At 44.0% G+C, this 27,125-nt stretch overlaps 1 protein-coding gene across 9 annotated transcripts in view; it reads right to left on the minus strand.

The window, feature by feature from the left end:
• Positions 1-27,125, minus strand: part of SCLT1 (sodium channel and clathrin linker 1) — a 312,009-nt gene that overhangs the window by 227,653 nt on the left and 57,231 nt on the right. For all 9 annotated transcript variants that reach the window (XR_012231549.1, XM_073572082.1, XM_073572079.1 and 6 more), the window contains 6 exons: positions 25,066-25,121; positions 24,773-24,845; positions 24,118-24,173; positions 5,459-5,594; positions 4,142-4,264; positions 3,185-3,250 (listed from right to left, as the gene is read on the minus strand). Coding sequence is in view for 8 of the 9 variants with exons in the window: in XM_073572082.1 (XP_073428183.1) it covers positions 3,185-3,250; positions 4,142-4,264; positions 5,459-5,594; positions 24,118-24,173; positions 24,773-24,845; positions 25,066-25,121 (510 nt within the window). In the remaining variant the exon portion in view is untranslated. The remainder of the gene's footprint in view (positions 1-3,184; positions 3,251-4,141; positions 4,265-5,458; positions 5,595-24,117; positions 24,174-24,772; positions 24,846-25,065; positions 25,122-27,125) is intronic.

Here is a 27,125-nt window from a genome sequence, read left to right on the forward strand (position 1 = left end):
CAATGATATATCACATGTCCAGTCATGTGCTGTTGTTTAATTACTCTGAAGGTTTTATCACCTTGTGATTATCACTGATTGGACTACAGCAGCACGTGCATGCTAGTCAGACTCCGCCCCCTTCTGTTATAAGCAGCTCACTATGTATAGAACTTGTACATACAGAGCCTGGTGTGGGTGGAGTTAGCTTTCTCAGCTCTGGTGGATTGCTAAATCTAAGAACTCCGATTGTTTCACAACCGCTACACCAAGTAAACAGAGATACACTGCTGGATTCAGGGAATCTTCGTCTACAACATTCTGCTCTCAGATGCGGTAGCAAAAACCTGCTGCCGGTCACTGATAGCGGCATTTGAAGGGAATCTAACAGCAATATTTAAAGGGTTAACAGGAGCAAGAACAGATCGCTGCTAATAAAAGTAAATGCAGGCTATATAACAGATGGCATCTGTACTGTGTGAAACAGGCTCAGCTCCTGAGACTGCTTCACAACATATGTAGTATATATCCGGTACCTGCTATAGTGCGAATAAACGCAATATCAGGCTCACTTTAGAGGCAACAGCAAGACAATCGATCCAAGAAGAGACCGGTTTTCCAGGTGGTTGTCACAATTACTCTCTCCGTATCCTTTCTGACTGATTCATCTCTAGTTTTGCATTTTGCTAGTATCCCTGTGAATGCTAATAGTATGAGGCAGAACTAAGACTGCCAGATTGACTTTTTTTTTCTAGGCAGCTTATTAAATTATCACAGACAAACAATATTGTCTACAGACACATTGGAAAACTATAACAAATCATTATGATTAAAAGTGATTCAGAATTATGGGCTGTAGGCAGTTATCAAGACATCAGCTGCATTCACTGTAAAATGATGATAATTACAGTCCTAATAATCTGTATAAGTTTCTTCAGCCAAAATAAAAAAAATATCTCAGATGCCTCAAACGTTTTTCACAGAGAGGGCAAAAACATGCCCTATTTCTACGGACTGTCCTGGGAACCCTGGATGCAGGTTACAGATAGCCCAGCTCTTCCAGGATGGCACATCTGTAAGTGCCAGTGCAAGGTGGTTTGCTTTGCATCCAAGCACCTTGTCAAGAGCATGGAGTACATACCAGGACCAGGGAGGCACACAAGAAGAACCAAAGAGAGCATCAACCTAGCAGCAGGAGCACAATTTGCTCTTTTATGCACAGAGTAATAGAAGAAGAACTCCCAGAGCCTCAGAAAATGTCTGGCAGTAGACTACAGGCGTGGAGGTTTCTGACCAAGCTGTGAGAACCCAGTCCATGAGACCTAATGTCCTGTTGTGGGGCATCTGCTCAAAGCCAAGGACCATGCAGCTCGATTGGCATTTGCCAGGGAGAAAAGAATTGTCATGTCTGCTACTGGCACCATGTTCTCTTCACAAATGAGAGCAAGTTCACACTGAGCACACGGGAGTTTGGAGAAACCATTGTGAAGGTTTTGCTGCCTGCAACATTGTCTAGCATGGTGATTGATTTGTGAAGTTCTGGATCTTCGTACAAATATACTCCATATGATGGCTAAGAGTACCCCGACAGCTGTTATGTATCGAGATTAAACCCTGAGGGCTACTGTCAGATCTTACACTTGTGCAGTGCTTCACAGTACAGGACAATCCACTGCTTCATGTGGCCGGAGGGTTCTTTATGCAGACCACTGATCATTTTGTTCTCAACCAATTATGCAATTTTTACCAATAAAGATTTCCAAGTTGAATCTTTTCCTCAAAGAGATTTGATGAGGGATTTAAGTGTTCCTTTAAAGGGGTTGCTTGGTCCAAATCAATAAGTCCGCAGTCACTCTTATGACTTATGAATCCCCCCAGCAAACGCACTGTTCGCTGCGGGGATTCACTGGTTTAAGAGGGTAGGAGTTATATATATTCTCGGGCAGCAGGCGTGGCCTCTTTCCATAAACTTAAATGTGTGATGGACACCGTACCAGACTCACCACCAGAGATTGTACGTGTCCAGGAATGTGCTGGGGAACTCAGGGGTCCTACAGAGTAGTGTGACCGCAGTAGGGAGTGTGCTGAAGGTAAACAGGACCTGCAGCATGTGACCACCGGGGAAGTGGCTGGAGGCGGAGCAAGGCCCCGGTCTCAAGGGGACGATGGCGGACAGGCAAGCCTGTAGGAGTATCAAAACTAGCCGAGGTCAGAAGCCAGAGTACAGCGTGGTAACAAAAGGGACAGATGAGTAGAGTGGTCAGAGACAAGCCGGGGTCGGAATTCAGAGGGCTGAGCAGTACCAGACGGGAAAGTAAGAGGGAAGTCAGGGAACGTAGCCGAGGTCAAAACCAAGAGTGTAGCAGACAGTACAGAGTCAACAGGCAGATAGCAAATGAGGGACAGGGTCATTCACAGGCAAACATACAAAGACAGGCAATGCACACAGAGATACAGGGGTCAGCTGCCCAGCCGAGAATGGCTGTATAATGGACAACCCACAAAGCACAGGGGCGGGTAGATATAGCCCTCCCCCCAATCAAAGAGGCCACATAGTATTAACCTTAGAAGTACTGCCAAAGAACTCCTGGGCAAACCATGACAGAATGCAACGAGGCTGCGTCCCGTTCAGCAACGCAGCCGGACAGTGGGCGTGGCTGACTAGAGGACGCAGCCTCGCTCCGTACATATCCTCCGAACCCAGGCCTGAAACCAGCGAATCCCCGCAGCACGCAGTGCGTGTGCTGGGGGGATTCAGAAGTCTGCAGTCATACAGAGTGACCGTGGACTCATTGATTTGGAACGGACTTCTTTATTTTTTTGAGCAGTGTGTGTTTGTATATGTGGGTGTGTATATGCATCCTATAAGTGTGTGTGTGTGTGTTTGCGTATGCTTATATGTGTATGTATGTGTGTGTGTGTGTCTGTGCAATCATACGACTCACAGAAAAGTAACTTGCCATCCTTTATTTTTTATGGCACTATTTATTGGTCACGTAAATACACACAGATAAAAGTATATTTAGTGTACAATGGTCTGAAGCGGTGATTTAAACACACCATTAGCCTTACCTGATGAGGAGTCTAATGGACCCTTAAATATGCACTGTTCATACCTCAGTAACGTCACTGAGGGTTTCGCACTGCTCGGTCAGCCTTTGCATTACATTTCACACATTACGGCCAATATGGCTATTTCACCTACCTGTTCTACCTTTACGTGTGCACCATGAAGTTGTTTGGTTAGCTGCTGAAGATTTGCTAGCTCTTCCTAAGAAATAAATGAAGACATACCCCATTACTAATCTCGGCGTTGGAAATTGTATTTTTCAGAATAAATGAATGTAAAAGAAAAACTGCACAATCTGATTTCAAGGTCAAACAGATCCCAAACCTATGACACTTCTGAAGCAAGGTGTGCCTCTGAATGGCTACAGTGTGTGTGAAGGCCATGGTAGCCCTGCTGCAGTACTCTCTAGCCACGTGTCCCTAACGCTGGCCACGGACAAGCCACAAGGTCAATACAAGAGGCCTGTGATTGCAATCTGATCACATTAATGTACTACTAACAAGTGCAGGACCTAGGCGAGGGTCACACCACCGTGCTTTCTCCCACCTGAGAGAATCCGGCTGATCATGCTTATCACAGTCTGGTCAGAGTTTAAGCAGAGTGTGATCACAAAGCGTTATCAGATTTTATCAAATGAGGAGAAGATGGGATATAAAAATGTCTCCATTCTGTCAGTCCATGAAAACCATACTGCACTCAGATGTCATCCGAGTGCAATCCAATTTTTTCCTCAGACTCACTGACTTGCATGGCCCAGTGCAATCCGAATATTGGATGCAAATTGTGCATGCTTCAATTGTTTCCTCGATAGTTTTTCTATCCAAAGAAATGTCGCATGAGCCCTGGAGCCAATCAGTCGACACTTCACTCTGACTTTTTACTAACAAAACTGACACCCAGATGCAGCTGACAGTATTTTCATTCACTTTTCTAGTAGTGTTTTTGCTTTCAGTTGTCTGATACCTTTGGTGTCCTCATTCATAGACATAGATATACTATTTTTCTTTTATGTGACAAATGTTTCCATCTAGCGCAGTGTCATATATAGTTTTATACATTGAGAATAATGTTCCAGCCCATACGACAGATTACCGTTTGCTTCTGTCTCTCTGCCACATGTATGTGTGCATCAGTCATATGTTTCTGGTATACGACTTGCAAGCGATCCATTTCCTGTGCGGCCGTCTGCCACAGCTGTAATGCACTGTCCCTTTCCTAGAAAAAGAAAGCCAGTCGTCTGGTTTAACTGGACCGCATGCAGTATGATGAGCATGGATGCACACAGACAGCGATACGTATGTGTGTGTGCTTATCATATGCTATAATTATATAAGTATATCATGTATAGTATGCAACCACATTAAAGGGAATATGTGAGCAGGTTTTTGCTATGTAATCCGAGGATAGCACTAGGGAGGGGTTAAAACAGATTTCAACAATGCGTCACATGTCAGGCTCTGCGCTGTTGTTCACTTACACTGCCTGGAATACAACAGTGCAAGCATGCTAGTCCTCCTGTGATAAGCAGCTCACTGTCAATGGACAATGTATACAGAGAGCCTGTTGGGGGCGGGGCTAGCTTTCTCAGCTCTGCTGCATAGCCAAGTCTAAAAAATCTGATCGTGTCAGAACCGCTGCACCCAGTAAACGAAGTGATACATTGTTGGATTCAGAGTCTCTCTCTTTCTACCTCGTGCTGCTCTCAGACAAGGCAGCAAAAACATGCTCACAGATTCCTCTTAAATATATACATTACACATATGTGTATATTATTATATACATTGTATACACATACATATATTATACATACAAATATATGCATGCATATATTATTCCTACATGCACACATACAGTATATATTATACATACACATATATACATGCATATATTTTAGATATAGTGCATGTATACGAGTAGGAATAGAGGCAGAAGAAAAGTTTTGTGGTGCTTTTTCTTCCTCAGTGGTCTGCAGTGTTTTCTGAAACTAGACTTCATTCCAATGAAGGTGAAGTAGCAGGTCCATTCCTATCAGGCAGGGGGCACTGTTGCTTCACCGATCTCACAATGCACGCGCCATCCGAGGCTGTAGGACCGTGCAGTGTATTGCCGCACCTTGTGTACTCCAGATAGGATTTCTATTCTAACACCATATATGAAGAGCTAATTTAATAGGTCACAGATGTTTTGTGAGTTACTGTACATCTGTGTAGTTTAAGGAAGCTGTGCCAGCAGAGCTAAAATAGCTCTTACCAAAGTCAGAAACGCTTTATTTCTTCGTTTTTTGTTTTTTTAAGCTTATCCTGGCATGGCTTTATGGGAACAGGACCTATACATAGGTGTGATACCATCAGGACAGCGCATTCCCTCCATAGGAGGCGAGCGCAGAATAACGCGAGCTTTCGAGCTTACTTGATTAGCAAGTTGCAATTGTTCCTGTAGGTTTTTAATCAATTCTTGCTCTGCAGAAGCTTCGCTGGCCAGAGCAGCGCTCGTAGGGAGTGATTCCAGCTGGTTCTCCAGGGACTCTCTTAATTGTTGGTGAAGCCTATGAGAAATAAAGGCAATCTCCTTACAGTTCTTTACATGATGCCACCTCGCTTTCCCTCCTGTCACTTTACATGTAGAGTTTTGTAGCTGTCTGCGCGACTGAACCTCTAATTAACTCTCCACGGCTACAAGATCTGAAGGGGAATTACACAATGACATTATTCCCATTACCAGCCGTATCCCATGTTATGTGCGAGGTGTATGATGGCTTCATTAGTGGAAACCTCATGTTAATGCAGCGAGTCTCAAAAGTTGGCAGGGAGGATGGTTAGCAGGGAACGTGCCAATTACGAAGCGCTCGGTCAAATGTTAGAAAGAATTTCTGTGAACATTTTTGAAAACTATGAAAGAGTTGACATTAGGTGTAAGCTGTATACACAGAAATGTGATGACATGAAAAGAAGTGAGCCGGGCAGGTGAACTGAGCCTATCAAGTGCAACTGGAGAACCTAGAAGAGTCTAATTAATAATCTCTCTAACATCGGAGATGCGCAAATACCTCTAACCAGCTGTCTCCTCAATCTCAGCACAGAGACCTTATTATCAGGATTACTGGAATCCACCTTCCTCATGGCAGTGTCTCCCTGATCTGCTCCGACATGGCAAAGTCTCCCTGATCTCCTCTGTCATGGCAGTGTCTCCCTGATCTCCTCTGTCACGGCAGTGTCTCCCTGATCTCCTCTGTCACGGCAGTGTCTCCCTGATCTCCTCTGTCACGGCAGTGTCTCCCTGATCTCCTCTGACACGGCAGTGTCTCCCTGATCTCCTCTGACACGGCAGTGTCTCCATGATCTCCTCTGTCACGGCAGTGTCTCCATGATCTCCTCTGACACGGCAGTGTCTCCATGATCTCCTCTGTCACGGCAGTGTCTCCATGATCTCCTCTGACACGGCAGTGTCTCCATGATCTCCTCTGTCATGGCAGTGTCTCCCTGATCTCCTCTGTCATGGCAGTGTCTCCCTGATCTCCTCTGTCATGGCAGTGTCTCCCTGATCTCCTCTGTCATGGCAGTGTCTCCCTGATCTCCTCTGTCATGGCAGTGTCTCCCTGATCTGCTCCGACATGGCAAAGTCTCCCTGATCTGCTCCGACATGGCAAAGTCTCCCTGATCTGCTCCGACATGGCAAAGTCTCCCTGATCTGCTCCGACATGGCAAAGTCTCCCTGATCTCCTCTGTCATGGCAGTGTCTCCCTGATCTCCTCTGACATGGCAAAGTCTCCCTGATCTGCTCCGACATGGCAAAGTCTCCCTGATCTGCTCCGACATGGCAAAGTCTCCCTGATCTGCTCTGACATGGCAAAGTCTCCCTGATCTGCTCCGACATGGCAAAGTCTCCCTGATCTGCTCCGACATGGCAAAGTCTCCCTGATCTGCTCCGACATGGCAAAGTCTCCCTGATCTGCTCCGACATGGCAAAGTCTCCCTGATCTGCTCCGACATGGCAAAGTCTCCCTGATCTGCTCCGACATGGCAAAGTCTCCCTGATCTCCTCTGTTATGGCAACGTCTCCCTGATCTCCTCTGTCATGGCAGTGTCTCCCTGATCTCCTCTGACAGAGTCTCCCTGATCTCCTCCAACATGGCAGTGTCTCCCTGATCTCTTCTGTCATGGTAGTGTCTCCCTGATCTCCTCTGCCATGGCAGTGTCTCCCTGATCTCCTCTGTCAAGGCAGTGTCTCCCTGATCTCCTCTGTCAAGGCAGTGTCTCCCTGATCTCCTCTGTCAAGGCAGTGTCTCCCTGATCTCCTCTGTCAAGGCAGTGTCTCCCTGATCTCCTCTGTCAAGGCAGTGTCTCCCTGATCTCCTCTGTCAAGGCAGTGTCTCCCTGATCTCCTCTGTCAAGGCAGTGTCTCCCTGATCTCCTCTGTCAAGGCAGTGTCTCCCTGATCTCCTCTGTCAAGGCAGTGTCTCCCTGATCTCCTCTGTCAAGGCAGTGTCTCCCTGATCTCCTCTGTCAAGGCAGTGTCTCCCTGATCTCCTCTGTCAAGGCAGTGTCTCCCTGATCTCCTCTGTCAAGGCAGTGTCTCCCTGATCTCCTCTGTCAAGGCAGTGTCTCCCTGATCTCCTCTGTCAAGGCAGTGTCTCCCTGATCTCGTCTGACATGGCAGAGTCTCCATGATCTCCTCTGACATGGCAGAGTCTCCCTGATCTCCTCTGTCATGGCAGAGTCCCCCTGATCCCCTCTGTCAAGGCAGTGTCTCCCTGATCTGCTCCGACATGGCAAAGTCTCCCTGATCTGCTCTGACATGGCAAAGTCTCCCTGGTCTGCTCCGACATGGCAAAGTCTCCCTGATCTCCTCTGTCATGGCAAAGTCTCCCTGATCTGCTCCGACATGGCAAAGTCTCCCTGATCTGCTCCGACATGGCAAAGTCTCCCTGATCTGCTCCGACATGGCAAAGTCTCCCTGATCTGCTCCGACATGGCAAAGTCTCCCTGATCTGCTCCGACATGGCAAAGTCTCCCTGATCTGCTCCGACATGGCAAAGTCTCCCTGATCTGCTCCGACATGGCAAAGTCTCCCTGATCTGCTCCGACATGGCAAAGTCTCCCTGATCTGCTCCGACATGGCAAAGTCTCCCTGATCTGCTCCGACATGGCAAAGTCTCCCTGATCTGCTCCGACATGGCAAAGTCTCCCTGATCTGCTCCGACATGGCAAAGTCTCCCTGATCTGCTCCGACATGGCAAAGTCTCCCTGATCTGCTCCGACATGGCAAAGTCTCCCTGATCTGCTCCGACATGGCAAAGTCTCCCTGATCTGCTCCGACATGGCAAAGTCTCCCTGATCTCCTCTGTTATGGCAACGTCTCCCTGATCTCCTCTGTCATGGCAGTGTCTCCCTGATCTCCTCTGACAGAGTCTCCCTGATCTCCTCCAACATGGCAGTGTCTCCCTGATCTCTTCTGTCATGGTAGTGTCTCCCTGATCTCCTCTGCCATGGCAGTGTCTCCCTGATCTCCTCTGTCAAGGCAGTGTCTCCCTGATCTCCTCTGTCAAGGCAGTGTCTCCCTGATCTCCTCTGTCAAGGCAGTGTCTCCCTGATCTCCTCTGTCAAGGCAGTGTCTCCCTGATCTCCTCTGTCAAGGAAGTGTCTCCCTGATCTCCTCTGTCAAGGCAGTGTCTCCCTGATCTCCTCTGTCAAGGCAGTGTCTCCCTGATCTCCTCTGTCAAGGCAGTGTCTCCCTGATCTCCTCTGTCAAGGCAGTGTCTCCCTGATCTCCTCTGTCAAGGCAGTGTCTCCCTGATCTCCTCTGTCAAGGCAGTGTCTCCCTGATCTCCTCTGTCAAGGCAGTGTCTCCCTGATCTCCTCTGTCAAGGCAGTGTCTCCCTGATCTCCTCTGTCAAGGCAGTGTCTCCCTGATCTCCTCTGTCAAGGCAGTGTCTCCCTGATCTCCTCTGACATGGCAGTGTCTCCCTGATCTCCTCTGACATGGCAGAGTCTCCCTGATCTCCTCTGACATGGCAGAGTCTCCCTGATCTCCTCTGACATGGCAGAGTCCCCCTGATCTCCTCTGTCAAGGCAGTGTCTCCCTGATCTCCTCTGACATGGCAGAGTCTCCCTGATCTCCTCTGACATGGCAGAGTCTCCCTGATCTCCTCTGTCATGGCAGAGTCCCCCTGATCTCCTCCGACATGGCAGAGTCTCTCTGATCTCCTCTGACATGGCAGTGTCTCCCTGATCTCCTCTGACATGGCAGAGTCTCCCTGATCTCCTCTGACATGGCAGAGTCTCCCTGATCTCCTCTGACATGGCAGTGTCTCCCTGATCTCCTCTGACATGGCAGTGTGTTATGAATGAGTCACCGTAGGAGGCAAAAGCAGAAATGCAAGCTAAGTCCAGAAAACCAGAGAAGTTGGCAACTATCAGATTGCAGACCCCTGAACCTATCAACACAACTAGCAGTAGCCGTGGGGGGTTCCTACGATGCCCTAGACCCCTCGATCACAGCTGGAGAAATACATAGGCCTAAAATAAGAAAGGGGAAATCTAAACTGCCCCAGAGCAGACCCCAAAGCAATAGGCAGCCCCCAACATATAATGACAGTGAAGCAAGATGAAAATACTAACACAGACAGAAAGATAGACTGAGCAAAGACGGGGCCCCAAAACTACCTAGATAGGAAAGGACAGGAAGGCTGCTGTCTGCAATCAGCCAAAACCCTATCAAAGACATAAGCCAACCAGCTGATATGAAAAAGGCCCTGAAGCAGCTAGGCTTCAAAAACTGAATCAGCACTCAGGTATTTTCAGAAGACAGAGCTAAATGAATTCAGAACACCCCAGCAGGGAATGGCAGAAATCCAGAAAAACAAAGCAAAAACAAAGTCAAAGCACAAAAGCAAAAGGCCAAGCAGCAAACTTAGCTTTGGAGGAGCAGGAATTCAGACTGGTCTCCAAGGATCCCACAGAGAAATCATCCGCAGGGCAGAAGGGCGTCGGCAGCATCATATCCAGTCCGCAACTCCACCCAGCCAGTCACAATCATCAGCCTCAGGTGTTTGACAATCAGGCTCACTACCTTTCTTTACCAGAAGAGGGAGTTCCTCGGGCTTCAGTAATGAAGGGGAAAATGAACTCACAACAGCAGTGTCTCCCTGATCTCCTCTGACATGGCAGCGTCTCCATGATCTCCTCTGTCATGGCAGTGTCTCCCTGATCTCCTCTGACATGGCAGTGTCTCCCTGATCTCCTCTGTCATGGCAGTGTCTCCCTGATCTCCTCTGACATGGCAGTGTCTCCCTGATCTCCTCTGTCATGGCAAAGTCTCCCTGATCTCCTCTGTCATGGCAAAGTCTCCCTGATCTCCTGTCATGGCAAAGTCTCCCTGATCTCCTCTGCCATGGCAAAGTCTCCCTGATCTCCTCTGCCATGGCAAAGTCTCCCTGATCTCCTCTGACATGGCAAAGTCTCCCTGATCTCCTCTGACATGGCAGATTCCCCCTGATCGCCTCTGACATGGCAAAGTCTCCCTGATCTCCTCTGTCATGGCAAAGTCTCCCTGATCTCCTCTGTCATGGCAAAGTCTCCCTGATCGCCTCTGACATGGCAAAGTCTCCCTGATCTCCTCTGTCATGGCAAAGTCTCCCTGATCTCCTCTGTCATGGCAAAGTCTCCCTGATCTCCTCCGACATGGCAGAGTCCCCCTGATCTCCTCCAACTTGGCAGTGTCTCCCTGATCTCCTCCTCCGACTTGGCAAAGTCTCCCTGATCTCCTCCGACATGGTACCCCGCTCAAATGTCCACTTGTTATGCAAAGTTCATGGATTTAAACACAATAGTTGAATGGTTTTTCAAAAAAATTTTTTTTTTTTTATTTTTAAACATATAATTTTTATCTCATAAACCATAATTTAAGTCTCAATCAGACACCATGTTGCACATATGAGTGAGGTCTCTGTTTTTCAAGGACAGAACATGTACTCATTATAGTCTATGGGGCTGTCCATGATTTCTTTTTTTTCAGTGGCAATGTGTCCGTGCAAAAATCCCGGAGACATTTCCGTTTTTATTACGGACAAAAATTACCAATTCAAGTCTACGGGTCTGTGAAAATCAAGAACAACACACTCAGAGTAGTGAGTGGTGACTGTAATCGCTCCCTGCATTGCCCCGATGACAGGAATCGATTGGCTGCAGGGAGAAGAGAATTTCATTTTCTCCTTGTAGCCACTGCTTTACTAAGTCTGCCAGACAGGAACCAGGGCTAAACTTGCAGGTGAACAGTGTTTCTCCACATGATAAGTTCCCGTTAATGTTAAACTTCTTGCAGCCTAATATATACAGCGGGCGAAATAAGTATTAAACACGTGACCAATTTTCTAAGTAAATATATTTCTAAAGGTGCTATTGACATGAAATTCTCACCAGATATTAGTAACAACCCATCCAGTCCAAATAGGCAAAGAAATCAAATCATAGATGTCCATAAATAAAGTTTTGTGCAATAATGAGAAATGATACCGGGAAAAAGTATTTCAACCGCTTACTGCATTTTATTTAAGACACCACTCCAGTGTTTTATTTATTGCAGTGATTCATGGAGCTGCACAGATGTCACTTTTCAATACTAATCTATGAGATGCTTGTTCTTACTCTCATAGACGTGCACTGATGGCTTGTGACGTAGCATCTGACCAGTCAGAAGCTGTGCTCATAAGATGGGTGAAGACGCCGGAGGGCGCATATATAACCAGGGGCATGGAGTTCACATTTAAAGCACCACTCCAGCGCTGAAAAAAACGCTGCTGGAGTGGTGCTTTAATACTTCATACAAAAGACTTGATGACGACAGCTTCACTCTTCAAATCCTGAAGGTCCCGTGGACTCATATGAATTCTGAGCTTTAGTTCCTTTCATAATTTTTGGGATTCAGGTCAGGTGATTGGCTGGGCCATTCCAGCAGCTTTATTTCTTTCTCTGAAACCAATTGAGAGTTTCCTTGGCTGTGTGTTTGGGATTATTGCCTTGCAAAAATGGTCTCCCTTGTTTTATCTTCATCATCCTGGTGGATGGCAGCAGATTTTTATTAAGAATGTCTAGGTACATTTGTTCATTCATCCTTCCTTCAATTACACGACGTTTGCCAGTGCCATATGCTTAAAAAATAGCCCCACACCATGATGTTCCCACCTCCAAACTTCACTGTTGGTATGGTGTTTTTGGGGTGACATGCAGTGCCTTTTGGCCTCCAAACATGGTGTGTATTATGGCATCCAAAGAGTCTGATTTTGGTCTCATCTGACCAGACTATATTCTCCTAGTATTTCACAGGCTTGTCTAAATGTTGTTGAGCAAACCTTAAACACGATTGAACATGATTTTTGTTCTACAATGGAGTGTTGCATGGGGACCGTGCAAACAGGCCATGGAGGTTGAGTGCATTATAGTTTTCTTTGAAAAAACATTGTACCTGCTCATTGCAGGTAGCTCTCCACAGGTGGTCTTCGATAACTCTTCTAATAATTATTTTCACTCCTCTGTCATCTGAAATCTTGCTGGGAACACCCAGTCATGGCCGGTTTATGGTGAAATGATGTTCTTTCCACTTCCGGATTATGGCCCCAACAGTGCTCACTGGAACCTTCAGTAGTTTAGAAATTCTTCCGTAGCCAATGCCTTCAGTATGTTTTGCAACAAAAAGATTGTGAAGGTCTTGAGACAGCTCACTGGTTTTACCCATCATAAGATGTTTCTTGTGTAGCATCTTGGTCTATGATTAGGTCTCATTACCATCAGTTGAACCAGCTGTCGTTATTTTTCACTATGTGGCGGGATTGCTTTCTAATTACTGATAGATGTCAGCCGGTGTCGTGACTTTCCATGGATTTTTGCACCCCTCTTTCGTCAGGTGTTCAATACTTTTTCCCTGTGCCATTTCTCATTATTACGCATAATTTATGAACATCTATGGTTTGATTTCATTATCTGTGTTCATTGGGTTAGTTATTACCGACATCTGGTGAGAATTTTATGTCAATAGCACCTTTAGAAATATATTTACTAAGACTATTGGCGACGTGTTCAATACTTATTTCACCCACAGAATAAAAATTGCATATCTGTCTACCTACTGTGGTGAGAACAATCAGCGCCCCCCAAAAATGTATTTGGTCAGTGCTGAGCGAGTAAACTATTTGCCTTTTCGTTTCAATATGAGGCATTGCAAAGTCACATACCTAAGACTGAGACATGGGGCATGGAAGGAGAAAGAAAAGAGTGCAGAGAGGTCTCCAATCACATCCACTCCGACACGTGAAATCTCACAGATATATAGCCAACCGGGAGCTAATCTTACAGTCCTGGAGACATGGCATAAAACAACTATAAGGTAATCACTACCTTAGCAGAGAGGGTCTATTGTTTTAATGAACACTGAATTATACCTTAAATTGAATAAAATTATGGTACATGAGTCTAATAATTATAAAAAAAACTAACAATTGATCCTGCATAACTTTATTGTGTGGTGGTAGAGTATGTGTCTAGGTATTATTACTCAAAGGAATAGGATGATTTACGCTGTTCTTGTCTGTGTTTCTTTCCAAGACCAAATTCCATTCACTAATGCAACCTGCTGCATTAAAAGAATTTTTCAATAACGAATTTGTAAAAGGAACAGTGAGTGCGACCTCTTTCCTCCTACTTTCCATGCATTCACAGTCTGAAGTTTTTGGTACTCATCCAGCGTTCTCTTCATCAGGCTTCTTCTCTTTTTCCTAAGTAAAAGGACTAGCAGAGTGGTTGGAAACCAGATAGTGCCGCGAAGCACCACCATGCATGAGTTGATGACATTTTTCTCTCTATAGAAGACTTATCACTTGCGCAAAAAAATTGAGTTAAAGATCTTGTAAAAAATCCCTGAGATGCCCTGATTCTGCTGCTCTTTTTTGGTTTTTATCTGCAATGAACCGACGCAGCACATTCACATTTCTGTCTTCTGGAGCACAGTATGTGATATCTCTGCTTGTAGTCCAACTGGGCTTTTCTTCACAATCTTCTCTGAAGGCAACTACGCTGACTCTTCCCTCTCAATCACAGCTCTTTTCAAACAAAGATTTCACATTCATCTCTCCAAAAGCAACAACTGTGAATATCTGTGCAAAGGAGTGACGCAGTGCAAAATAGAAAAAAAGCTTCAGAATCAGAGGAGATCAGGGATTTATACCAAGTATTTAACTCAAGTGACAGGCACTCCTAAAAGTGAAATGAGGAGCAAACTAAGGGCCCCGTCACACATAGCGACTCACCAGCAATCCCGACAACGATATCACCTTGTCAGGATCGCTGGTGAGTCACAACATGATCACTGGTGAGCTGTCAAACAGGCAGCTTCACCAGCGATCAGCACCAGCGACGCCAAGGGGCGTGCGTCACTTAGAAACCCGATGTGTACCTTGGTTACCAGCTCCCTGCATCAGCGCGCTGGTAACTAAGGTACACATCGGGTGTCTAAGCACCGCCCAGTGCTTAGAAACCCTGCGTTTACCTTAGTTACCAGCGGCAGCTCGCTGGTCTCCCGCCTGTCACACGCAGCGATGCGTGCTGGCCAGCGGGAGACCAGCGATCAAAAAAATGTCCTGGCCATTCCAGGACGATCAGCGATACCGGCAGGGGGGCCACTCGCTGATAAGTGTCACACACAGCGATCTCGCTGGTGAGATCGCAGTTGCGTCACAAAACTCATGACTCAGCAGCGATCTCGCTAGCGAGATCGCTATGTGTGACGGGGGCTTAAGAGTCAAAATAGCCATCAGTATTGTGTGAAGAACATTCACAGAAAAGAAAAAAAAATAAACACAAATAAATGAAATGATAGTAAAATAAGTTTCCCACTTATTCACAGTGGCCAATGGGAACTCATACATTAACAACAGGTGTCCAGGACTATTTGATTTCTTTTACAACGGGCCTAGCTAAGAATGGACCTAAGAATTAATAGGCAGCTGGTTCAGAGTGGTCACAGACCGCTCTTGCCGGCGATTCTGCCGCTTCCACCGATATCATGTCGACAGAGCAGGATCTTCTCTTCCGATCTACTCTGCTGATGGGGCGTGATTGGAGATGCCCAACTGTGGGAAGACAGCTATCAAGCAGCATGATGTCGGCAGTCATGCCCCGTTGACAGAGCAGAGCGGAAGAGACAGAATTGCTTTGTTGAAGAGAAGCAGTAGAATCACCGGCAGGAGCGGTCTGTGACCGCTCTGTACCTGCAGAGATCTGCGCTGGGCAGAACAGGCAGATAGGTAGTAACTACTGTACCTGCCTGTTAGTTCTTAGGCACTTGGTAAAAAAAAAAAAAAAAAAAAATCAAATAGTCCCTGATAAGCTCTTTAACATTCTTGCAATGTGGCTTTTATTCCTTGTAGTGAGCAAATCAGGAGTGTGTTACAATCACAATATTGTAGAGGATCTACTGCAATGACAGGGAAACATATACATTAAGGAAATGTATAAATATAACCAATGCCAAAGAATGATAGTATAATTCCTACAAATACACCCCACCTCATTATCACTATGTCTTTGCAGACTCTTGTAATAATCAAACTCCGCATCACACTAGGTGTTTCAATCTGCAAGTGTGGTCTGAAAGTGACTGCACTCCGATCATGACCTGATGGCAATACGGAGGGCCTCTGACAACTGACACATGGTGTGAACAGGGCAAGGGATTTTAAACTAATGTACAGGTAGTTCATCACAGGACTATAGGGGGATGTCTACCCCTACTATATGAACATAGTCTTAAACCTAAAGAGCATTTCATTCCTAAAATAAAGCATATGAAGTCTATTCAGCTATTTCTGAGTTATTTTGGACTAGAAATGATGGGATTCCAAAATGGAACAAATACAGTGATCCTGAAAAATGCTGTGATACATCTACTAACTCTGCCCTCCGAGTGTGCTAAGATACTTGTCTAGGTATAGCATATTAATCCAGGAAATTCTTAGTTTTAGGGCATGTTCACACATGACAAACCGCAGTGGATTCTGTTGCAGATTTTGTTACAGATCTCCCAGAAAAACCTTAAAGGGAATCTGTCACCCATTTTTAATGATATCTTGTAAATATATCACTCAATTGTGCCTCCCATAAGGATTCTATTAGGACTTTTGATTCCCCCCGACCCCGCACCGTTGATGCATAAATACCTTTTTTATCTTGGTGGAGGTGTATGGAAATTGCCGCGGTCCGGTCCGATGGGGGGGGCTTATTCACCTTCTTCCACCCTCCTCGGCTTGCTGAACGTAATCTTCATCTGTGAATATCACAGATGCCGTAGTTTTCGCGCTTGAGCATTGAAAAGGCCACCGGCTCTTGCGCAGTATGCTTTGCCCAACTGCGGGCAAAGCATATAATCGGTACTGCGCATGCACCAGTATTTTTCAGCGCGGCCTATGCCCCGGAAGTCTTCACATGCAGGACACACTATGGAGAACGTCAGTGACACCTTGGCCTGGTGAGCAAGAGCTTCAAAGTATGGGCAGATGGTTCTATGTATCAAGCTGGACATCCCCTTTTACCGTAAATGGAGGATAGGGATGGAAGAAAACAAGCTATTTAAAGGGAACCTGTCACTAGAATAAATGCTATTAACCTACAGATATGGGGTTAATTTGCAGGTTAATAGCGTTATTAACCTGTTCACACGTAGCTGAACAATGCGGGGAGAAAATGAACTTTATACTCAGAGTGGGGACTGAAACCGGAACGCTGCCGATGAGATTAGAGAGCGACAGCTGTAATTGCGCCGGTTGCAATGACTGACACCTGCTCTGCATTAGGACTGGCTGTTAGTCAGGGTCTACTGTTTGCCGTAGACGATTTTCTGTACAAAAAAATGCTAAGGGAAAAAACGCTGTGCTCATGCTCTGTGTGAACATGGTTTTACTGATCAGGCAATAGCGCTAAAATCGCCTGTGTATCTGGTGGAAGAGTGCATTCATTTCTGTAAAGAGACAAATAGGCGATTCACTCCACTTTTTTTTGCTTGGTTTAATATGTAATCGTTATTCAGCAAGGAAATGTAAAAAGATTTTCCTATAACTAGGTAGTGTGTACATCTGAAGAATCCAAGTTAAAGGATTTTGCTAAATTCTCAATAGTTGACCTCGATCTTTTGTTTTAACTGTAATGAAGTAACTGAAGGGCGACAATGTGAAAGCAGCTTTTATGCAAGACGTGCGAGAACATGTAATAGCAGCCTGTCAGAGACCGATAACAGGACAATTACAGGCATTGGCAGACTGACTTGTTCTGTGATGGGTTAAAACTAAAATCAAAGCTGAAGTTTCGTTTTATCCATTTTTGTTGCTGTAAGATACGTTTTTGTAATTGGGATGGGCTGTCATGAAACCAGACTGTTCCCAACGGGTGCAAGATAAGGGAACCAGGGGTGTAGAATATGCCATTATATTACTTTCTATGCTATTTGGATACGGACATATATGTAGTTTCCGGTTTTCTTGCAATATTATTGGTTTATAAAGTGAAGTATTACCATGATGCTATTGGTAGTTGAGAACTTTGCATAATTAAGCAAAAGATTACAAAAAAAGTGACTAAAATAAAGGGGACTAGTGATCTGTCTCGATCCTCCCGTACAGAGACCCCCGTCTCCGTGTGGTCATTTGAGTTGCTAGTAACACTCTGTGGAATAATTTGGACATCACTGGCTCAACCGTGAAGGGTTAATTTAGCCCTCCCTAAATAGCTACCTTGACAGTTCCTGCCATGTCAGATCAGCAAGAATTTCTGCAGACTACTAGGTTAGGTTTACGAAGGCCCTATAGAATTCCCTACCTTGAATGAATTAGAGGTGCACAGCCACGACCTTCGCTCCATTCATCACCTATGGGACTGCACTTGGCTTTCTCTGACAGTCCCACAGATTATGGATAGGGAATAACCCTTTAAATTCACACTGCCCTATCATTCTCTCCCTGACATTATCTGTATAAGCCGGGAGGCCTCTATAGAAATTGGATGCTCATTAAAAGAGCCCAGATAAAAACTGTCTGCTTGGATGATTAACATAATAGGCCTATAGGCCCCGTTACACATAACGATGTCCCAGCGATCCCAACAACGATCCGACATGGATGGGATCGGTGGGACATAGTTAGACAGACTCACCAGCGATCAGGATCAGCGAGCAAGCTGGTATCCAGGGTAAACAGCGGGTATCCAAGAGCCGCGCGGCTCTTAGATACCTGATGTTTACCCAAGATACAAGTGTGCAGCGTCGCTGATCACTGGTCTCTCGCTGCCACACGCAGCGATGCGTGCTGGCCAGCGGGAGACCAACAATCAAAAAATGGCCCAGGACGATCCTGCACGATCAGCGATACCCGGCGGGGGGGCCGGTTGCTGATGGATGTCACACACAGCGAGATTGCTGGAGAGATCGCTGATGCGTCACAAAATCAGCAATCTCGCTAGCGATCTCGCTGTGTGTGACAGGGCCCCAAGTCTAGTTTTTTTTACTACTTTCTTTTGCAGGTTTATATATTTTATTGAATATGCCCACAAAGAAAAAAAACAATCAAGCTAACATCCTTTTTACATCTAAGCTTGAAAAAGTTGCCTGTCTAATTATTACAATAGCAGGAGGCGATGAAATACAAATTTAAGTAAGTAAAAATTGGAATTAAAGGGGTTGTTCCACTATCAAAGTACATGTTATTCAATTCAAAGCACAGGTGAATAAACTATTGACATGGCAGGGACTCTAAACTGCTTGCTTGTGAGGGAACACATTTCCCTGCCTGTTTTATAACAGGAACAAGAGGCACCATCCATGTAAGCTAATCATACATAAAGTCAGTGATATAAGTGCTAAGGCAGCTCCGGGATCGGACTTCACTGACTCTATTTATGATGCAGTCAGAGAGGTGGTAACATGGAAGAAACACATGATCCTGTGATACAACAGGCAGGGAAATGTGGTCACTCACAAACAAGCAGTTGAGAGTCCCTGATATGTCACCAGTATATTCAACTATGATTTCTCCCTTGGCCAGAAGCTGCGCATGCGCTACCACTAACTGTAGCAGCTCTACGTAGACGAACGCAGAAAATAAAATATGTAGCAGGAGCACATTTATAAGATTATCTCCACACAGGAACAATTTTAACACATTAAATTGAAGAACTTCTTAATATTCCAAGATCTATTGATCAAAATGTACTTTGTTTAAGAAACAAGAACAGTAAATATGATATGAAAATCGCAACATGGTAAATAGCCAAGAGACGGGTGACTTATTACAGAATAACTGTAGATAGCTATATTACATGAGGTGCACATATAACACAGTGGATGTTCTTTGCATGTGGAAATAATTACAGATACATACACAAACTGATCATCACATGAAATGGGCCATAAGATGGGTTATTGGTAAATGGGCGCTAGCTGTTATAAATGGAATACATCAAGAGGTTTTTGCAACCCCATCTGAGAACAGCATGACATAGATATAGAGACCCAGATTACAGCAATGTCTCTCTTACTGAGATGCTTGGTATGATAAAATTACTGTTTTATCTACAGCACATATAGCATACATCTCTGAATGCAGAGCTCCGTATAACCCTATCCACATGACCACATCACTGATTGGCAGATTTCTCTCTACACTCTGCATGGGCAGAAATCTGCCAATCAGTGGTGGGGGCAGGATTAGACAAGGCTCATGAATAGGCTTGACTACACTGCAGCAGGTTTAACTAGTCTTGTAATGATAATCTCTTACTGATAAACCAGTGATTTCTTCAAAACTACACTAAGCAGTCCAGTAAGTGATACATTGCTGGAATCAGGATCTCTGTCTCTACATTATGCTGCTCTCAGATCAGGTGCAAAGAGAAGCTGAATCCAATGATGCATCACTTAGTTCTGACATAATCAGAGATTTTAAATTTAACAATACAGCAGAGAAGAAAAGCTAACCCCCCCCCCCACACACACACACACACACACACACACACACACACACACACACCAGGCTCTGTATATACAATGTCTGTATACAGTGAGCTGCCTATCACAGTAAGGGGCGTGTTGGACTCACATGACCGGCCAGTCACAACAATGACAAGATACTTGTTCTAAAACAATCATTGTAAGGAAACAAAACCCCGGAGCTTGATAAGAGAGGTATCACTGAAATCTGTGTTTTAACCCCTACCTCATGCTGTCTTCAGATTACGCAGCAAAAATCTGCTGACAAATTCTCTTTTAAGCTTGTCTCGTCAACTATAGTTTTGTAAATACTGAGCAACTACTGATGTACATATACGGAAGACTTACAGAATACGATTTATACTCACTGATGTCTCACTGACCTAAATGGCTTAGACTTAGAGCAATTTATTCCCGTGAGAACAACTAGTAATAAAAACCAAACATTGACAGATAGAGGAGGCCACTAAGAAGTAAAGTCCAGATTGTTGTCACTCTGTAACTCTTATGACACATACAGCTCCACGCTACTCTGCTCTTATACCAAATGTTAAGGCTATAACAAAGTTTTGCGGAAATGTATGTGCAGATCTACAGGAAGTTAATCTTCAGGGACAATTGTGACTCATCCATGAGTAAATAGAGTTCTTAGTAGAGATGAGCAAACTTGCGTGGAAAACATTTGTCAATCTCAAATTCGGCACGAAAGCTGCACATTCACATTCGTATTTGGATTTCCCAGCTTTTTTTCCTAAAAATCGGCAAAAGACGGCCAAAGTTCGATAAATGACCGAGCTCACTAAGGGCTCTTTCAGAAGTCAATTTTCCAATAGCAGCATGGGGTGCAAAACGTCCCGCACAGGTGCACACTGATGACACACGGATGACATCCCAGTGTAACTGCGGTGACCTTGGTGAGATCACCGCTAGGAGGCGTAATCGTAAGTAGGCGAATTGCATACATGCGGTCACGTGATGACCTGACTGTAACCGGCCTCGTCAATGCAAGTGTATTGAGAGAAGCCAGATACAGTCTAGTCAGAATGTGGCCAGAAGTATGCAAATCACATACTTGTGGTCACATGACTGCTGCCACCTACATGAAGGATCTTTACAGTGCGCACGATGTGAGGATTCACAATCTGCAGTCACATACAGTGTCTGCAGACTTGTATTTTTACCCTGTAAACTTATAAAAGTTATCTTTGTTCTGCTCTTATTGACAATGGTATTTTTAAAGGGAACCTGTCACCCCCCCAGGCGTTTTTAAAAAGAGCCACCTTGTGCAGCACTAATGCTGCAATCTGTCAAGGTGGCTCTTTTATTTGGCGTCCTTTCCACTTCTGAAAGAATCGTTTTCATAACGGGTCTTTCCCCCCGGACACAGACGCCTCACATCCATCAGTCATTTCCTTCTTTCCTCTTGACACCGCCTCCTCAGCGTTCATTTATTTTCCTGGCACCTGCGCTGTAATCTTTTTTTCTTGGGCATGCAGTTAGCGCACTGACATCACATGATGTCTTCCTTATCGTGCCTGGGTGGACGCGTGGCCTGAGATCCCGCCCCGCAGTCTCTTCTGATTTATTCACACTGCGGGGCTGGGAATCTTGGGCATGCGCAGTAGATTCCTTGCTGAAGCCCCCTTCAGCAAGAAACTAGCCAAACAAACCACACATCCTCGATTTGATCACAAAATAAAGTTTAAACATTAATTTTCATAAACTTGCAGTAAGGAAAAATGACCTGCAGGTGGCACCAGAGTACCCCAAAGCACACTACCACAAAGCTGCTTACAGACATCACAAACAAATCCAAACATTTGCCTTGGGGTCTTTCCAGCTTGCTCAAGTGCTTGCCTATTTCAGGCATATTGGAGGATTGCACACTTCACTTCAGGTGAGTCACATATGCAAACACATTTGTATACATGCACTGCTTTTTCGGTGATTACTTCGCCCCACCCACACAAATGGTGAGTCATATACAAACAAATTTGTAAACATGCATCTCATGAAATACATTTACATTTGACCAGCTTGCTTTTTCTGAAATTGCCTGTGCCCCCGACGACAAATGTGTGAAAATTTTGCACGGGCCAAGCTAGTTACATTGGAATTACTAAGATAATTCTTCCCCACTATCCCGTAGAATGTAAGTCCGCAAGGACAGGGTCCTCTCCCCTCTGTACCAGTCTGTTATCGTAAATTTGTTTACTGTTAACGATATCTATAACTTTGTATGTAACCCCCCTTCTCATGTACAGCACCATGGAATTAATGGCGCTATATAAATAAATAATAATAATAATATCTAGGACATTACATTCTGACACTAAATCAAAGAAAACAGATGAAAAGGGAAAACCTGTGTAAGGCAACCAGCTCCATTCAGGGACAATTAGGGTAAGGGAAAATTATAGTTGTAAAGCCATGTAGAGGAAACCAACACGTACAATCAAGATTTAAAATTAGAAAAAAGAAAAAAAAAAATATATAAAAACAAGATCGGCAGATCTAAAGGAAAAATGAAGAACACTGGAAAAGGGTATGATAAAGTCGCAGGGACTTCAATTTCAGTGATCTGTCACTGCTTGCTTCAGTTTTGATACAATTCTGTTCACTGTGCATAGGCAAAAAGCTGCCAATCAGCGAATGAAGCGGGTTTATTCAGAACTCATGAATATGGAGGACTACATGGCAGCAGGTCTACTAGTCCTCTAGTTATAATCTCCTGCTCATAAACAGTGATTTTATTGAACCTACAACAATAACCCTGTAAGGCTGGGTTCACATTACGTTTAGGCAGTCTGTTTGATGGACTGCGTTGCACCGCGGCATAACGCAGTCCGTTAACGCTGCCATTGCCCTCCATTGTCGGGCGCATCGCGACACATGCCGTAAAGAGGCACTGGTTCGCGATGTGCCATCATTCTATGACGGAGCCTCGGACTTGGGCTGCAGCATCTGAGGCTCCGTCACCGCTAGCACAGATAACGCATCTGCGCTAGAGGTACAGCATTAACGCGATCGCGTTATGCTATAGCTTTAACGCAGACCGTCTAACGCTATGCGTTGAACGGTCTGCATAACGCAATATGAAAAAACACACATATAAAAAGCGGGCTGAAAAAAAGATCCACTAAGGGTGCTGATTCAGTGCCCGACACACATCCATTTGCATATGGGGAGAAAGCTGTATATGGAATTTTATATCTATATTTTGGAATAAAAAGTTATTATCCTGGAAGCTGGAACTTTTTTTTTTTTCCTACAATAACGCAATGTGAACCTGGCCTAATACATCACTGGAATCAGAGTCTCTGTCTCTACATTGTGCTGCTCTCAGATTAGGTGGAAAAACCTGGCCTCAGATTCCCTCTAAGTATCTAAAGCCCTTCTTTTTGATTACGGCAGGAGTCAGAAACTCAACAATCAATTGATTGTCACGTTTACGGATTGGCCAGGATTGGTTTCAATTTAACCCTTTTTGTTGTCAGTGACGTCTGGACAGCCCACACCTCTGGTATACAAAACAATGTTCACACTTTTGACATGTACAAAAAAATTCCTAAATTCTGAAATAATAATAATAATAATAATCAAAAAAAATTCAAAAATTGACATGTGGCACTTAATCAAAACGCCAATCAGCACCTTGACACAAAATCACAATAAGGCATCTGTGTGAGCAAAGTATTTATTTTCCCATTTATGAAGCCATAAATTCATATATGTCAATAAAAGCCGGACCCAAACAGAAAATTAAGTGTATAAAACCTCCCAAAAATTAAAGTTGTAGATGTGTCTTCCAGGAGATTGCCAGGGGCGCCATGCCACATGTGACAGCAAGATCCAGACACAGGAAAATTCATTTTAATTATTCCGACTGAAATTGTTAAGAAATCAGTCAATGTGGAGTCCAACGACTGGACCACTTTATAACATGTGAACAGCGCAAGATTGACTATGCAGGACTAAGCGGGACCAAACGGTATAGCAATGGATGGAATACTACGATGAGACAATGGCACCAATGGCAGGTTACTTACATCTCATTTTCCTTTACAATGCTTTCTAGCTTTAATCTCATTTCGGCCATCTCAGTCTTTTCAAAAGCATAAAAGAAAAAAAGTGTAAAAGGACAGAAAAAAAAAAAAATCAACAAAAATGAATATCATGAGGGTGATTCAAAGCTTTACACGGCCTTTCATGTATCTTCAGTTAGATGAGGGCAGAGATATAGATAAATCAACTGATAGACAGACAGACATGGATGGAGAGATATACAGGAGGATGATAGATAGATAGATAAATGATGGATAGATAGATAATAGATGATAAATAATAGATGACAGATGGATAGATAAAATAGATAGACAATAAATAGATGATAGATAGATGAAAAATGATGGATAGACAGATATGAGAGATAGATAGATATTGGATAGATAATAGATAGATGAGAGATAATATATAGATAGATATGAGATAGATAGAAAGATGAGATAGATATTACAGTAGATAGATAATATAGATAGATAAATATAGATAGATATGAGATAAATAGATGGATAATATAGATAAATAGATAAGACAGATACAGTAGATAGATAATATAGATAGATATGAGATAAATAAATAGATATGGGATGGATAGATAGATATGGGATAGATAGATAGTAGATAGATAATATAGATAGATACCTGATATATATGGAGTTGGTTACTCATTTCCTCACTGTATTTGCCAAATTCTCCAATTAGAAAATCTGCGTTTCTAAAGGAAGAAAGTTTTGCATAATATAAAGAGAGGTTACAGCCTACACATTGGATAGATCTTAGTGTGACCTGTGACGTACATAGCGCCTGTTCTCTTGGCAGACTTATTATGTAAGCTATGCCACTTTGCCTAAATGGTCACTCCAATGTAGTCATGAGAAACTCCGGTGTCCTACAAATCACCTATGTAGCGGTGGAAGTGGTAGAAAGCAGATTACCTTTTCTCAGCGTGACTGGACGAGGCAGCCTCAGGATTTCTTACATTGCCGGGAGTCTATAAAAATACAATAATGGATGTTATTAGGAAGCAGTGCGCTTTACATGTTGTTTCCCTCAGCCCTACCACATGAACATCTCCTCCAAGCTCAGGTCATTTTCTAGCCACATTAGTCCACACTATACGCAGTATAGCCATGCCACTATTACAGGCCATACACCTTCAACGTCCCACTCTTGCCCCCTACAGGTGCATGGGGATATGTAGGCTGCTTATGATGCTGCTTTCCGAGAGCTTCTGGGAGGCTTCTGCAGTTTGCAGATTTACCAACTCTTCCTGGAGAGTTGACAAATGTACTCATGGATAGCTCCATCCATTTCTATTGGTAAAGGTAAAAAAAAAAAAAAGATTATCACTTCGATCTTTATGTTAACCAATCTGTTGGGGACACGAGTTTGTGGCAATCAATAGTATATAGGTATCACAGGCTTTCCTCCTGCACGTGTCATCAAAGGTTTCCTCACAGACTGCAGAGCGCTCCTCTGATGAGGGAGGAGCAGGTGACCAGAAATGTCCATCAGCCTCCTCCCAAGGGCAGTGCTATTCCAGTGACGGAGACTTGTGGGCAGGTCTGGTTCCATGGTGCCCCACCAGTGGCGAGCAGGAGCGTTGGGCAGTCTCCCAGAGAATTATTTTTACCCCTTCTAGACCTCGGGGTTTAAAACACAATGTTGTATTAATTTCCACAGCCATTATTCCATGAGGTTTCCAGTGTAATGATGCACCATGATGGCTCCTTCCAGACACCACTGCGAGGAGCTCAGGAGTCCACTGAAGACGGATTTATTTGTGAAGCAATTATATCTACAATAAGCTGAACACACAATCCTATCATTGAACATTTGCTCTGTCTGTAGGGAAGCTGAAGATTTGTAGCTCTACATTACAAAAACTTGAGTGCCAGTTCTTATATAGATAGATTACAAAAATAAATGAAGACCTAAAAACTAAATGATATCATAGTTGGACAGGAGCCCGTCGTTGTGTGGATGTTCTTTCGGGATTTTTTTTTCCATTTGATGAGCCCTTAGAGTACTTTTGGCAGTCCACATACTCCTGGGAAAATTCACCGTTCCAATTCGTTTCCATATGGTGATAATGAGTCTCACTGAGGTTTCATGGCATCCAAGAACCTCCGTTTTGTAAGCCATGCCAGACTGATCTATATAAATCTCTTAACATCTTTTTTAGAACAACTTTTTCCATTTTCAATTATCAGATTTGAAGAACATATTAAATTGTAGGGCAAGATCTCTTTAACATTTCAACACAAGCATTAACGCTTGCATGAAAAAAAAAATACACATACACACGATCATGGCCGAAAGTGTTGGCACCCTTGAACGTGTTCCAGAAAATTATTGCAATTACACGTTTAGTTATGCACAGGTTTATTTCTTTTGTGTCTATTGAAACAAAAAAAAAGGCCAATTGGAAATAATTTCACACAATAAATAACTGCAATCAATCTCTTCCTATAACCATCAACGAGCTTCTTACACCTCTCATCTGGAATTTTGGACCAGTCTTCTTTTGCAAACTTCTGCAGGTCTCTCATATTTGAAGGGTGCCTTTTCCCAATGGAAATGATAAGATCTCTCCACAGGTGTTCAATGGGATTTAGATCCAGACTCATTGCTGGCTACTTCATAAGTCTCCAGCGCATTGTTTACATCAATTTCTGTAAGCTTTCTGAAGTATGTTTGGGGTCATTTTCCTGCTGGAAGACTCATGGCATAGGACACAAACTAAATTTCTGACATTGAGCACTACATTATGACAATACCACAATACTTTGGTAATCTTCAGATTTCATGATGCCTTGAACATAGTCAAGGCACTGAGTGTTAAAGGCAGCAAAACAACCCCAAACCATATTGGAATCTCCACCATATTTGACTGTAGGTACTGTGTTCACTTCTTATTCCGTTTTTGGTAAACAGCAGAATGATGTGCTTTACCAAAAAGCTCTATCTTGGTCTCATCTGTCCAAAAGATGAT

This window comes from Dendrobates tinctorius, unplaced genomic scaffold, assembly GCF_039654945.1.
Source record: "Dendrobates tinctorius isolate UK_male_01 unplaced genomic scaffold, ASM3965494v1 ptg000030l, whole genome shotgun sequence".
NCBI classification, from domain to species: Eukaryota; Metazoa; Chordata; class Amphibia; order Anura; family Dendrobatidae; genus Dendrobates; species Dendrobates tinctorius.